This window comes from Callorhinus ursinus, unplaced genomic scaffold, assembly GCF_003265705.2.
Source record: "Callorhinus ursinus isolate GAN/ISIS: 27379988/994484 unplaced genomic scaffold, GSC_fseal_2.0 scaffold33, whole genome shotgun sequence".
Classification (NCBI taxonomy): Eukaryota; Metazoa; Chordata; class Mammalia; order Carnivora; family Otariidae; genus Callorhinus; species Callorhinus ursinus.
In genome coordinates this window covers 3843087-3859141 of record NW_027397095.1, presented here as the reverse complement: position 1 = coordinate 3859141, position 16055 = coordinate 3843087, and the positions used below count along the sequence as shown (strand labels likewise).

Here is a 16055-nt window from a genome sequence, read left to right as displayed (position 1 = left end):
CATACATCACTAGTCCTGTATAAGGAGAACAATTTTAGCACATATAAACTCACTGAAGAATAGGAGGAGATATAATACCAAACTGAACATTGGATTGGGTGGTACAGGGATTAAATACTGTTGCAGTTTCAAGAAGGGGGAAATCAATGTAGCCTGGCTGAAAAAGGGGAGGCTTTCTGTGACACGTAGAATTTGAGTTAAGTTGGACAGGATTTAGAAAGGTGAAAAAGGAGGACAAACTAAGAATCAAATTAATCTATATCACGTACCTTCATCCTATCCCAGCACTTGAGTTCTTTACCACAGAAGTGTTTTTCAAGTCCCTTCGCAGAATATCATCAAACAGGTAAAGAAGATAAGGAAATGCACACACCTCTCTTAACACCTTCCTTTCTAAGCCACTCAGACAGAAACCTCAGATAAGAATTGATCTGAATATCTGATTAAAGTAATTGATGCTAAAATATGATTGAGGTTTAACCTTCTCATGTGACATTGGTATCTTAAAAGAAAAAAATCTCTAATTAGAACAATTATATGGAAAAGGTATTTTGAAGCTAGGAGAGGCCCCCAGAGCATTTTTCTCTTCTTTGTCCATTTCAGATAGTGGTGTTCCCATCCCCACATAATCTGCTAGAATTTAAGATGCAGAATCACTGCAGGGAGCACAAGAGCTTCTTTACCTCATTTGGCTCCCAGATATAGCAAATTGCAAATATTGTGAACAATCTGTGAAGTTGTTCTAAGTAAGTTTCTACTGTCTCCAGCATTTGTTTTTTTGTTTGTTTTATTTTGTAAGGCAAAAGCAATTATTAAGACACAGAGAGTCATTTCAGATTGATGAAAAGTAAAATGCTTATGGATGACAGAACAGTCATTTTTATTTATCTCAGTGATCCTCAACCAGGCTGGTGTAACACCCACTGAAGATCATATCAGAATCTCCAAGAAATCTTTTCAAAAGATGTCTCCCCAGCCCCTGATATTTTGATATTTCCCCAAGGTGGCATATCCCCTCTCTACTTGATTTCAGCATTGGGGCTGAATAATACTTGCCAACTATTAATATTAATTAATATTAATACTTAATAATACTTGTCAACTATTACCTACCTTCATTCCCAACCTACCTCTGCATGATCATCATACTAATGAGAAAAATGAAAAAAGGAAAGAAAGGAAAAGAAGGAAGGAAGACAGGGAGAATTTAAAAAAAAAGCTAGAGGAAATATACAACACCAGCCTTATAGTTGACTAAGCTTTAACACATGAACTGAATTCTCTTCATTGTTAAGGACTGGCTTCTATACTCTAAGAAGCGTTTGTCGTGGCCTAGAAACACGCTGTTCCATCTGTAATTGGGAAGCACTTTTGGCACCATCTGAGGCGTGGAGTGTGAGGGAATTAGAAAGGCTCTGTAGAACTGACTCCTTGGTAGTAAGAGGTGGGAAGAAAGGACAAAGGTCAATAAACCAGTATCACAAGGTTAGCAGCACAGGTGATCACAGCAGTGCAGGGAGGTAGACCAAACTATAAAGATCTTATGGAGCTACAGTTTAATAGCCAAGAAGCAAATGCAGAAATTGGTATAAAACAAAGGGAATAAATAAAGTATAGGAAAAAAGGCAGAGAAATAAAAGATAGATTATAAACCCCCTTCTCAGGTGGGACAGCCAGATTCATGTGTAACTCTGAAATCTCAATAATCTCAGCTAAAAGGATGAAATGACACAATGCTTATTTGGAACACTCTATTTCATTATCCAAAGGCACTGTTGCTAGAGTTCAAAAGCAAAAACAAAACAGAAGACACAAGAACAACACACATACTTGCACGCATACATGCATATGCACACATCTGAGCATAAGGATTAAAACAGAAACATGCATGCTCATATACATAGCCACTCAGCACTCACACAGACACTGACATTGAAACACGTACACACACACACACACACACACACACACACACACGTGCGTGCGCTGCATTCCAGGATGGCACTGAATGAAAAGAAATCATCTCTGATCGGCCAATTTTCTCCTTCAACTTTGCTTGTTGATTTCTTCACTTTGATAGGAATAATCCTAGTCAAAGGCAAGAGATGTGCTGGTCACTGAGCCGGGCACTTCATTTTGGTTGTCTTATATTACCTATTTACACCATGGGGATTCTGGTTACTTCAGAAATAAAAGATTAGTTGTAAAAGGTATAAGCTTTAGTTCTGAGGTAGTGTTGCTAGTGAGAAAGGGCATATGGAAACTGTGTATGGAGCCACCCTTCCCGGGGTCCCATTCTAAATGATGTTTGTGCCTTTTAAAACAACAGCCACTCTATAGATAGATTCAATGCAATCCCTTTCAAAATCCAAGCTAGTTTTTTTTTTTAAAGAAACTGACACACTGATTTTAAAATTCATGTGGAAATGTAAGAGACCCAGAATAACCAAAACAACCTTGAAAAAGAAGAACGGAGTTGGAAGACTTCCACTTCCCAACTCAAAAATTACTATAAAACTACAATAATCAAGAAGGTGTGGTACTGTCATAAGGGTAGGCATATAGAACAATGAAACAGAATTGAGCATCCAAAAGTAAGCCCTTATATTTAGCATCAGTTGATTTTTTTTTAAAGATTTTATTTATTTAATTGACAGAGAAAGACACAGCAAGAGAGGGAACACAAGCAGGGGGAGTGGGAGAGAGAGAACCAGGCTTCCCGCCGAGCAGGGAGCCCAATGTGGGGCTTGATCCTAGGACCCTGGTATTATGACCTGAGCTGAAGGCATCTAGATGCTTAATGACTGAGCCACCCAGGTGCCACCATCAGTTGATTTTTGACAAGAGTGCTAAGATCATGCAATGGAGAAATAATCTTTTCAACAAGTGGTGCTGGAAGAATTGGATATCTACATGCAAAAGAATAAAGATGGATCTTGATTTAATATTGTACACAATAACAGACTAAAAATGGATCACAAACCCATATATAAGGGCTGAAAATGTAAAACTCTTAGAAGAAAACACAGGAATAAATCTTTGTGTCCTTGAGTTAGGCAATGGTTTCCTATTTATGACACCAAAACATAAGCGACAAAAGAAAAAAAATAGATAAATTGCCTTCATCAGAAAAAAACAAAAAAACAAAAAAAAGACAAAAAATATTGCCTTCATCAGAATCAGAAATGTTTGTACTGCAAATGGTACAATCATGCAAGTGAAAAGACAGTCTACAGAGCGATAGAAAATATTTGCAAAACCACGAGATACCACTTCACACTTATTAGTATGGCTCCTTAGTTGTATTAGATAATAATAATTGTTGACAAGATTGTGGGCAAACTGGGACCCTTATTCATTGCTTGGTGGAATTATAAAATTACATGACCACTTTGGAAAACAATTTTAATGGTTCCTCAAAAAGTTAAACAGAGTTACCATATGACCCAAGTATGTACTCCTAGGTATATACTGACAATAAATGAGCACATATGTCCACACAAAAACTTGTACATGAATTCTCATAGCAGCATTATTTACAATAGCTGAAGAGTGGAAATGACCCAAATGTCTATCAACTCATGAGTACATAAACAAAATGTGGTATAGCAATACAATGGAATAGTGTGTAGTTATAAAAAGGAATGAAGTAGGGCGCCTGGGTGGCTCAGTCGTTAAGCGTCTGCCTTCGGCTCAGGTCATGATCTCAGGGTCCTGGGATTGAGCCCCGCATCAGGCTCCCTGCTCAGCGGGAAGCCTTCTTCTCCCTCTCCCACTCCCCCTGCTTGTGTTCCCTCTCTTGCTGTGTCTCTCTCTGTCAAATAAATAAAATCTTAAAAAAAAAAAAAAGAATGAAGTCCTGGTATGTGCTACAACATGAATTAACCTTGAAAATATGTAAGTGAAAGGAGCCAAATGCAAAGGGACACATATTTCACATGATCCCGTTCATATGGAATGTCCAGAATAGGCAAATCCATAGTGAGATGGATTAGTAGCTGTCTAGCACTAGAGGGAATGGGGAGTTAGGGAGATAATGGCTAAGGGGATCAGGGTTTATTTATTTGGGGAGTAATGAAATGTTATAAAATTGAATTTTTGATGATGGTTGTATAGCACTGAATATGCTAAAGATCATTAAATTATATACTTAAAATGAGTGAATTGTATGTAATCATACCCCAATAAAGCTATTAATAAAAAAAATCACTTAGGAAGCACATGATAATTGTTTCCAACATTTGAGGGGTTATCATATGGAAACAGGGTGAGGTTGCTTGGTATAAGCCCCAGGGGTTAAGCAGAATCAGGGCCACTCCAGAGGGTTCAATTCATGTTGCACTTTGTGTGAACGGTGCTATGCCTGAGTAGGAGCATTGGGTGGACACTGAAGGAAGAGGTATTTTGGCTCATTTATGCAAATATTTAATAACTGGCGCTATTTAAAGATCAAATGTGCTACTTCATAGTGGAAAGTGCCAAATTATTGGAAGTATCGAAGCATAAACTGGATGACCATTTGAAGATGGAGTAGATGGGTTCATGTAACAGACTGTATATGTATGTGGTGGAAGAGGGAGACATGACTAAATAGACTTTATGGTTTCTTATAACCCTAAGATTCTATTAAAATGCATATATTATAAACTTTCATCTGTAAATCTTTTTTCATTCTTAATAATTTCCTCATTAGTCAGGAATAAATGAGTACTTACATATTCCCCCTGTATCCATAAGTCTCAATAGTGATTTCTTATGAAATAATAAAACTTGATGCTGTGGTCTAGGCCATTTCTACTATTTATATGCTGTCTCTGGCTCAATCATTTAGCAATGGCCCATCTACTGGATTACTCTTTTTGTAGTCTATAGCTTTAAGGGTAGCATTTCATAAATACTAATAAGAATAGGATCCTATATTGCACTTAATGCTGATAATAGTTCAGTTAATGAATACAAATCATTCTGGACTCTGTCTTTTCTCTCTTTCTACTGTCCTTTGTCCTTTCATCAGATACAGAATATGCAGGCTGCTGATTTTTACAAGTTGCTTCCCAAGCTCCAGAATGAACCTCTTGGCTGAAAGATTCAAATATTTTGGCCTAAATCCACAAATGCCATAAGAAACTGGCACTCCATTCTGTAATGCTTTTTCTCTGTGTCAATAACTTTAACTTGGGATCATAAAGTGGACTCATCTGTTGGGTGGTCCATTATGATCTAGATTTAAAACCTCATGGGGTAGCAGTCCTCTATTCCACTTTACATTTTAGAACTAGTCGGAATGATGCCATACTAAAGAAGAAAAGTTTAGACACAGTGAGAAAAGCTGCTTATCCATCATCTGTTTCATAACAGCAAGGAGCAGTTCAATATCCTGCGAGGGGCAGCTTACCAATAGTGACATGAGGATCAGAAATGACTAAACAGCTTCAAGTCAAGTACCTTCCTCATTGGACTGGTGAAATACAGGCAACACATATAGTCGGTACCAGCTAAAAGTAATTCTGACTTATCCTGGCTCATTGATATCTTAGACATACACAAAATCCCTATATTAAAAATCTCAAACGGAGGGGCACCTGGGTGGCTCAGTCATTAAGTGCCTGCCTTTGGCTCAGGTTATGATCCCAGGGTCCTGGGATTGAGCCCCACATCGGGCTCCCTGCTTGGCAGGAAGCGTACTTCTCCTTCTCCCACTCCCCCTGCTTGTGTTCCCTCTCTTGCTGCGTCTCTCTCTGTCAAATAAATAAAATCTTAAAAAATAAATAAAAATAAAAAATAAAAATCTCAAATGGAAAACATCTGCAATGAAATTGTACTCATTGTCTAGCGAGTACACCAGAGCTGTACTATAAATCCAAACCTCAGGGTTCATGCCTTGGAACTGTGTTCTAATGTTCTAACATAGCCCTTCTGTTACTTCCAGTAATAAATTCCCATGGAGAAGTTCCAAGAAGGGCATTGCCTGAGATCATATTCCATGTTAGAGTGAGGTTCTTCTCTACAGCTTGTGCTTCATCTGGTCTTGATGTGAGGCCAGCAAAGAAAATGTTCTGGAGAGTTTGTGCTAGGTGGGAGTTCTTTTTATTTTAAACAACTGTAAATATTTAACAAAACATTTAGGCCCTTGTCACTTCAAGTCCTTCAGAACTTTTCTCTCCAGACCTTTTCTTTCCCTTCTTGTTAAAAGCCTCACAAGGCCCAAGAGGAGGGCACTCAGGGAATGCTGTTTGGGAGGGGGAAAGATACTACTGGAATCTCGGGCTCATTTCTCCAATGGTCATATTTCTGCCTGTGTTTATCCCTTTTTCTGCGAGATCGTGCTCTTTATTGCTCATACCATTCAAAATAGTCATGAGTGCCAATATTCACTAACTACTCAAGCTGAAATCTTTATTGTATTTACTTTGTATCCCACCATTATAAACCACTCTCCCTGGATCCTTTAAACATTTCAATTGCTCTTTTACATTTCAAGCATCTCAATTCCAGAGAATGGAAACTTGGGCATAGTCTTATTACCAATTAAAAAAGGATTCTCACTACTTTGCTCTAACAAGTTATTTGTATATAACCATGTCAGTTACTCAAAACCATACTGGTTTTTTAAATGCCAGATCATAATGCACTCTTAATATAATTTACTATCTCCTGTCACCTGTAGACTTTTAAAAGCACGAATCAAATTTACTTTTGATGGTGATCTTTTTGGATGACATTTACAACCAAGAAAAAATGTAATATGCCACCCAAAAAGCTTTTCCAGAATAGTCTGACTTACTTGCAGATTATTGTAATTTTTATTAAATATGGATTGTCACAATTATTTTATATTCTTCACAGTCCTTATCAAAAGTTTAGGTGAATCCAGATTGTATGATTTCCACTGAATAAGCTGGGCAAATTTCTATAGGAAATTTCTCAGGAAAGCATATTAGAATTGTAGTTCTTTGCAGTTCTGGCCCCACCTCCAAACCAAAGGGCAGGGTTTGGGAAAATGCCAACCATATTTAGCAGCAAGAGTTAGCAATTTAGCATAGCAGATGGGAGTGGCAATCAGTAGAGTGTATAAAGAATTTAAAGAAGGCTTTCTTTACAACCTCTTCATCAGAAGCTTTCACTGGATACATCCCAATTCCTATTTGGTAAATAGTTAACACAGGGAATGTTTTCTTTACATTTGGTCATTTTACACTGATCTGAGATTTTTGTGAGTAAACACCCTAGTGCTGAGAACCTTCTCTCTCTCTCTCATTCTCTGACACATACACACACACAGACACAAACACACACACACACACACACACACACACACACACACACACACACACACACACCACACTTAGGAAAGACAACCATTCCTAAGTTCATGCATAAGTAAAAAAGCAATGGGGATGCAAGCTTTGGAGTCTAGGCACAGAGCTGGAGACAAGTTAGTGGTATATACATCCTTGGGTAATGCAGACAAACAAACATTTATTTAGAGGTCTAATGAGGATTAAATGAAATAACTTATGTAAAGATCCTAGCATAGTTCTATAATATATCTTTTTAAAATATATTTGCTTCCTTTTCCACCCTGGTTTGAATTATGAAGGGTCCTGATCAGAGTAAACTTTTTCACTGAAAGCAGAAATATCTGGCTCCCTAAATAAAGTAAAAATGTCACTGAAAATTATAGATGTAGTTTGTCTTTAGGGGGAAGGGAGAGGCAAGGGGTTAACCATTTCCTTTAGTTTCAAATGGGTTTTGTCTTTATGCATTTCTCCAAACTGTAGCTCTGATACTATCTCTTTAGTTCTCAAAACAAAAGAACCTATTTACAGAGTGCTCAAGGGTGGCCCTGAGTGGCACTTTCAAACACCCGGTTTGAACTCCTCTAAGCAGTTCAGTGAGGCTGGATACAACAATGGATTCTGGGAGTCTGAATGGTACAAAAAAAGTGGGGGTGGGGTGGGGGGGTGGTCTGCTGTCCACAGAAAGCAGAGCCAAAGCAAGTGAAGAATGTGAAGGGAGAAAAGGAAATTTCAGGATGTGCTAAAATTTTTAGCAACTGCAAAGAGTACAAAGAACTGGAATCCAGGCAACAGCAGCAGGTCACATAGGCATAATTAATTATCATATAGTTTCCACAGATACCAATAGTCACGTACATTATTTTACCTACATGTTTTTTTCCCAAAACCATAGATTCTGGCACTCAGTTCATTTAGAAAGCCACCAAGTACAAATAATACACATGATGAACTCCACACAATAAAACAGGGTACCTAGATTTATGTCTCTTTATGTAGACATTACAATCCATTTCTGATTCAAATTCTTCCAAAGTCTTAATGCTATTTAAATAATGAAATCATGCTGAAAGGGTGTATGCTACTGGTTCATAGAAGATTTGTCAGAAAAAGAAATGGAAGCCAAAAAGTAATAAGTAATGAGTGGCTAAGGGGCTGATCAATCCAAAAGAGAATGGTTAAAGGGTTTATGAGAGCTAAAATGTCTAGAAGTGTCTATGACCTAAACACTGGAGCCAGGAGCTCTTTCCTCTGATTAATTCAACTTTCTTATCCCTAGCTCAGAAATCAGGGCTTATCAGCCAGCTCTCAATAGCAAGCCAATATGATTATAAAAATAGTACAGATGAGAAATGCAGAGTGTAGATCTCATTTAAATTTAATTGAGATAATAATTGGTTAAATCATTTCTTTAGGCCATTTTTAAATTTTAAACTATTTTAAAAAAGAAATGCAATGTCCTCTATGTCAAAGAAAATGATGCTCCCGTTTGATTACTTACTGATATAATGATCACTGTAGCCATCTAGACCCCTAAGGAAATTATTCATTCTAGATAGCCAACCTTTCTGGATCTGTACTTCCAGTATTGCATCGACTAGCCACATGTAACTATTTAAATCTCAATTTAACTGAATTTAAAAATTCAGTTCCTCAGTTGCAATAGTCACATTTCAGTGCTCGAAAGCCATATGTGGCTAGTGGCTGCTATATGGGACAATGAAGACATAGAAAATTTCATCATCACAGAAAGTTCTATTGGACAGTACTGGGTTAGACACCAGGAGACCAAGACTTCCAATGTCAGACCAAAAAATTTAAACCATTTTAATGACAGTTTTTTCACAACATAGTTAATATTCATATCTGCAGAGAATATAGATTAGGATTTAACATTTTACTTTTGACTTTGGACAGTGGTTCTCAAGTCAGTTGTACAGAAGAATCATCTGGAAAATCTGCTAAATGCAGATAACTCAGAGAGTTAGTCAGTAGGTCTGGGGTGGGGATCCAGGAATCTGCATTTGAAACCGAAGTCCTAGGTAATGCTGACACAAGTAGTCACTAAACCGCATTTTGAGAAACACTATGATTATGCATCAAAAATTTAATTGATCATTTTACACATTCTGATTCATTTTCTTGTGTGGATAAGTATGAATATGTGTACAGAGGCAAGCCCTTGTCTCTCTACAAACGTGCAAAATGTTCCACAAAGGCAAAAGAAGGAGCTTTCAAGGCATAGTAGATCTGAGCAAAGGTGAATACAGAGAAAAAAAAAAATCAAGAAGATAGTCATGCTAGAAACAAAACAAATCTTCTGAACAGAATATTCCCTAATATGTAGGCAGGGCAGAAGCTATCTAGCCTTCAGCTTCTGGAGTTCTCAGGCTCTGGGAACAGCTTTGAACCCTGAGCTAGCAGGAGAGGAGAAAAACTTTCGTGGTGCAGTTTCTGAAGACCGTAAGTGCTAAGTATGTACAAGGCACTAAGCTGGGTGCTAAGAGCCTACTAAAATAAGTTTTTTTAACTTCAAAGAGCTCAGTGTAGTGGGGGAAGGCAGACCAAAAACAAGTATTATAATACAGGAGCAGGTGTCATTTGAATTGAACTTTAAATGTTGAGTGGTTGTCAGAGATGTGGAAGAATGGTAATTAAAATGTGGAGAACAGCATGAGGAAAAGCACAAAAGCTTGAAAATTTGGGGTGTACCTCATGACCTAGAAGTGGTCTAGAGTGGTTAGTAAACAGGGTTTAGAGAAAGTTGTGTAGTGAGAGATACATTCTGGGTTTCTGGGACAAGACCATGAATGGTCCTGAATGCCTGTTTGGAAAAAAGCAAAAAACACCACCACCAAAGCCTTTAGATGCTTGAGGAGAAAGGTGATATGACAAGATCTACATTTAAGAAGAATACTCCAACAGCTAGGCGTAAAATGGAGTGAGAGTAGATGCAGGGAAGATGTCCTATGATTGGTCATTTGACTGCATGGAAGAAAAACTGCACCCTGGTTGGCAATGTTTGTTCTTGCAAAAAGCTAGGAATCGAGAGAGAGGCAACAGAATATGAGATTCTGTTTTAGCTGAACATCTGAAGAAAGAGCATGTCTAGTGGCAGTGTTTAGAAGATGCTGGGGATGTAATGATCCACCGTGACTCTGGCAACAGAAAACGAGCGATGAGGGTCAGAAAAAAGCAGAATTGTCCATAGTCTAGTAAGCAGACAGACAGCTCTACACATTCTATGTCTTCCAAAAGCACAGACAATGGGATCCTATGGGTGGCATACCAATGGCAAACACCTTCTTCAGTGAAGTGCCCTTAAAGATATAGAACATATTGCATAGTAGTTAAGGGCATAGGTTCTGGAGAAAGACTTCCAGTGTTCAAATCCTGATTCTGCTATTTAGTAATTGTGTGGCCTAGTAGATAGGTTACTTAAACTCTGTGTCTCAGTTTTCCTACCCTTAAAATAGAAATAATACTACCTACTTCATAGGAGTGCTGTGAAAGTTGATGAGTTCATACATATAAAGTATTTATAACATGGCCTGGTTCATGTAGGTACTCAATAAATGTTAGCAATTATTATTATGTGTATACATGGGGGACACTTACTTGTGCTATGTTCAACAACCCTCAAAGACATTAGTGCTATATCCAAGGGATGGGGATCAGTGTAGTTTAGCAGACCAAAGTGCATCTTCAGTATACTGCCCTGCATAGACAGCATGCCTTAACTATTACACATAATGAGTACCTTAAGTTTTTTTTGGAAAAAGACAGATATGAGTAAGTTTTTAAATTTGTAGATATTCTTAGTGATCCCTTTACATAAGCTAGTGCAAGCCAGCTCGAGGACACCACTGGCTGGTGTATACAAGCCCTCATACCCCCATCCATAAGACCTGGCTTCATGACCCTACAACATACTCAGAGATATACTGAAGGGAAAAATCCATCAGACAACCAACTTCATCTCCCTGAACAGCCAGATCCTAGAAATCTACTCCCCCTCTAATTTCTCTTGGCCTCCAAGAACATAGGGAAAAAATGATTGTTTTGAGATGAAAGACTTTTTCTTTCTCCAATCAGAAAATGCCAAATTTTTAAAAAGTCCTAATATGCTCCTTTTCATTTATATTTAGAGTGCTTGTTCCCAGAAAGAGGAATGGGGTGAGGGGTGTTAGAGCTTTCAACTGCATGAAAATTTGTCACCTGAAACCAAGTTTAATATGTAGCTTCCAATCAATCCAAAGCTGGGTTTTCCCAGTTCCCCTCCCTCTAACCCTGACCCATTCCCTCAAGTTCCCTCCTGCATTTTTTTAAGTATCAAATTCCATTCAAGTTTAAAGAATGATAAAAAGGGGCTTTATATCATCCTCTTTTCCTTTTTGCTAGCAAGGAATAATGTAAGAATAGCTAAACCTTAAGATATGTTAAAGTATAAAGATATCATCTTAGATAAGGATAAATTCTAATTACATGGTCTCTGAGACAATATATCCATTACCATCTTTCCAAAAGTCTCATAAATGGGTTCTCATAAAACTGGCCCTATCTCTGGTTCATTTTCTTGACAGTGTTCTCAAATATTCATTGTCAAACGCTGAAGAAGAGTTGTCTACCGTGCAAGCATCCAATCATTTCCCCAGTATATGGCACAGTCTCTAATAAATTCAGAGCTAAGAATGTTTCCTAAAGAGGTTTTTAAAACTGTTTACCAGAGAACTACTACAAGCTCCTTAAGTATCTGGGCTCATCTGCTGAAGTGATAACAGTTTTAAACAGTAGTCCCTTCTTCAGTGGGACAGAAAATATGTTTTTCCCCTTAAACTATTGAATTTAAAATTGAGAAACCATTTGGAAATTTAAAAAGATGAGAAAGCTGGTCTATTTTATTTAGATAGGTAGATAGATAAGATAAACAAAAAGAAAAGTATGAAACTGAGTTAGCTGTATATTTTTTCTGTTGATCTGGATAAAATATGCAAATTTGAAAACGTGGCACTTCACATTCATGGCCACTATATTTTAACCAACTGAGCCACCCAGGCACCCTGATGGCCACTATATTTTAAAATACACATACTTTTATGAAAACAGCTGTATATGTTTATTGGACAGAATATTAAAAACAAATTAGCTTGCTTTAGAAGGAAAGTATTTCACATTAACCTATTTGATTGAACATTTTAATTCCCCCAAATTTCACAAGGCTCTACCTTCATTCATATTGACGTATAAATTAATCAAAAGACTACTGTTTCTTTATATATCCATAAAATTAATCTGGAAAGCACTCACATATTAAAATAAAATAGTTAAAATAGTTTGGAAAAAAATCTCTAGAGTTCTATCAAATAAGACTTTTTTTTTTTTTTTAGTAAATGAATATATTTAGGTTTCTTGACTAGTAGCTTAAGTCAAATTTACCCTGGATCCATCAACTGAGGGGCAGCCCAGTGTATGGGGGAGAAAAAGCACAGATTCTTGAATCAGATCATCTAACCTATGATCTCTGGCTCTGCCACTCATTAGATGTGAGACTTTGGGCCAGTTACGTATTCTGGAAGTCTCAGTTTTCTTACCTCTGAAATGGAGATCCTAATGCCACTGCCCTCACACTAGGTTGTCATGAGGATAAACCGATCAAGTATATGTGAAATCACTGCATAAATATTTTACACCACATCCACTATCAGCCAATAACCAACAACTGTACTGTAATTAGAAGTTATTTTTAATAGAGTAAAACCATAAGGAAATTAAACATGTATTCATTCATGGCATGCGAATAAAATTCAGTCATAAAAGGCACCTAGTTGGGTTTGACATCATTCATTAGGTCACCCTGGAATTGAGAGATGGCAAGGAGATAATATCACTATCTTTTTAACATAAACCCTTTTATTAGCACGGAGAAGTTCTTTCCAGATATAGTAATCCAGTAGCATAACAAAGCCCAACATTTTTCACTGCCAGCAATTTAAACCGGTAATACAGGTCCATGAGAAGCCCCTATTTATTGAACCAAGCAATATTTTCCATGAAAATGTATCTATTTGCTTTTGTAGTAGAGAAAACAAGATAGTCTCTGTTTTTAATCCAAAGACAAAAAGCACAAGAACTTCTCACATTAAAAATGTACAGAGATGGCTCTTCTGGAGTCAAGCATGCATCGGGGTATGGAGAAAACATCCAACAAGCACAACTCTCCAACACTTAGTGAAACAAACCAACCGCTACCCAAAGATGAAACTGAAGCTATAAATTCAAATAAATGGGCTGCAGGGAGACTACACAAACCTGCTGTTGCTTTAATTGCAGACAATTCAATTCAGCAGCTGTTGGTCCAGGCACTAAGGTTCACTGTATGCTCTTCAGCGTAACCTTGAAATACTGTCACTCACTCACTTCTCCACATCATCTGCATGCTGTCCAATTAATGAGGAGCGAAATCAACTGTCAAACCACGCATCAAAACAGAACATGATCTTTTAGCTCTTAAGCACAGGAGCACAGTATTTTAAGGACAATAAAGCATGGATGGAGGTGAAAGTCCTTGACAATAAATGATACTTAAACTTATCAAAACATATAGTTGTAGGAACTAAGCTTCTGTTCTGTTCAGCAGGAAACTGAAACTTTCTCGAGGTTTTTTCATTTGGAAGGATCCTTTATGTCTAACTGCTATATAAGAAGCCTTTTTAAACAACATTCACCAATGTCTGATCAGTCTTCAAGTTCTTCATTATTATGGACCAATATATTTCTGAAAGCTTAAGAAAATACTTAAGGAACACTTCCAGTCCAATGATATTTGACAATACAAAATGACTTGCCGCTGGCATATTTAGCCTTGCTGCTTCCAGCACTTTTTTTCAGACCAGGAGAACAAACAACAACAACATGTAATGTTCATCAATCTGAGTTAAATAATGAAATAAAAATAAATTTACCAAGATAAATGTGTTCTGGAATGCTTCCTATTTGAAGTTTCCCTTCTCTTAACTATATCCCAAATCTAGACAACCAATTAACAAATATGAGAGTTAAAAACTCAAGAGAAACACAACACACTAAGTGTTTAAAAATTGCTTCTTGCTTCCAAAGCACTGTGTCTTCTGTGCAAACACTCTAGGCTATATCGCATACTACCAGTTGCAGATGTAAGACTTGAGAAATTCAGCACAAGAATACAGCAGAGAAGCATGCACAATTAAGGGATCAGGACTCCCAATTTAACAGAAAACCCAGATTTTACATAGCAATCTGCTATAAACATTATAGCAAGGGGCAGGCATGTTTCATGCAGCTATTTTGTTTACCTCATTAGAACCTTATTTGTCCTTCAGTACAGTTGAACTGGAGGCAAAATAAGAGAAGAATGCACTTTGAAACAAAAGGGAAATTTCAGATAAAATAAAACATACTATACCTGTATATTGTACCAGGAACATCGTGACACTCTTCAGGGAACTGTTTCACGTTGTATCCTACCGTGAGTTATTCTCCCCTTTCCCTCTTTTCTCCACAAAAAGAAAAGCCAAAGCACCCCAAACCCCACTACACACTACCCCTAACCCAACGCCCCATTGAGGAAAAAAGAAAGAGTTACAATTCAGCTTAGATCCAATGCTTCTGTTTAGCTCAGCTCCAGCCGAGCAACTGAGCTCTAGCAACGGAGCATAGGGAGGTGGATTCTGATGCCAGTAGCACTTCCATCCACTTCACTTACACAAAAGCAGGCAGTGGAAAATCCAGGAGCCTTGAAGACAAGGGCTGGAACTGGCTTTTATGAATTGCTATTACTGCATGTGTCACCATCCATCTCCAATGACGGACACTTACAGGCTGAATTGGGAGTGGAGGGGGTAGGGAGGAGGAGGTTGGAGAGCAGGTGGAGAAGCAATTAGCAGTATGTTCATCGGAGAATTCGTTCGGGATTTCATACATCAGTGCCTAAAGAAACAGCATGCAGTTGACAAATCAGAACTTTACGATTTGCATGCCTTAGAAGAAATCCTAGCTCATAGCTCCAAACGAAATAATGTTTCCCCACTCTTATAGAGCATGAAAAGTCACCCCTCTGCTTTCTCTTTCCTCTAGCTACTCTTGTTCCTGAGAAATCAACATTCAAAATGAATATTTGCTAATTTCCCCTAAAGAACTGTATTTAAATGGCTGGAAGCAAAGGAAGTATGAAGAAGTTAAATTATATTGAATACGACATCTCTTAACAAAAAGGCAAGAAGCTAATTATTTTAAGCCAACTTTTCATCCCTAGTCCCATTCCCCAGGTGCAGCTTTCACACCTATAATCACTAGATCACACAACTTTTGTGCATATATTTAACACTGGAAAACAATCTATGTATACCTAAAAATAGTTCAGTTAAAGTCAAGATGAAAAGCTAAGAGCTATATGCAAGCCCCTCTCCACAGATGACCTTAAGAAGGCACTTTGCCTGTAAGTGCTTCAGTTTTACTCGTCTGCTAAACTGAAGCACATTTTTTAGACCAATTTGATTAATCAGGAGTAGGAACAAAAGGGAGATAGTCGCTTAGAAAGGAAACATGACACAACTGAAGGAATACTGGGCCTGGGTATCAGGAAACCTGGATTTAGGCTCCAGTTCTACAACTTTCTAGCTGTGTTACCTTGGACAAGTCATTTAACTTCTCTGAGCTTAAGTTCCCTTGTTTATAAATTTGACGCAATAGTACCTATCCTGACAGCTTCACAGGATTGCT

The 16055-nt window shown here is 37.7% G+C and overlaps 1 protein-coding gene across 15 annotated transcripts in view; it reads right to left on the bottom strand.

Annotated features, from left to right (window-relative positions):
- ENOX2 (ecto-NOX disulfide-thiol exchanger 2) overlaps positions 1-16055 on the bottom strand; it is a 279817-nt gene that overhangs the window by 249634 nt on the left and 14128 nt on the right. The window contains exon 1 of one of the 15 annotated variants that reach the window (XM_073879136.1): positions 14740-14936. The exons of 12 other annotated variants lie outside the window; for them this stretch is intronic. In XM_073879136.1, coding sequence (XP_073735237.1) covers positions 14740-14761 — 22 coding nt within the window. In that variant the 5' untranslated portion in view covers positions 14762-14936. Of the gene's footprint in view, positions 1-14739; positions 14937-16055 lie in introns of those variants that run through there. 2 more of the 15 variants (XM_073879144.1, XM_073879135.1) reach the window with 2 other exon arrangements.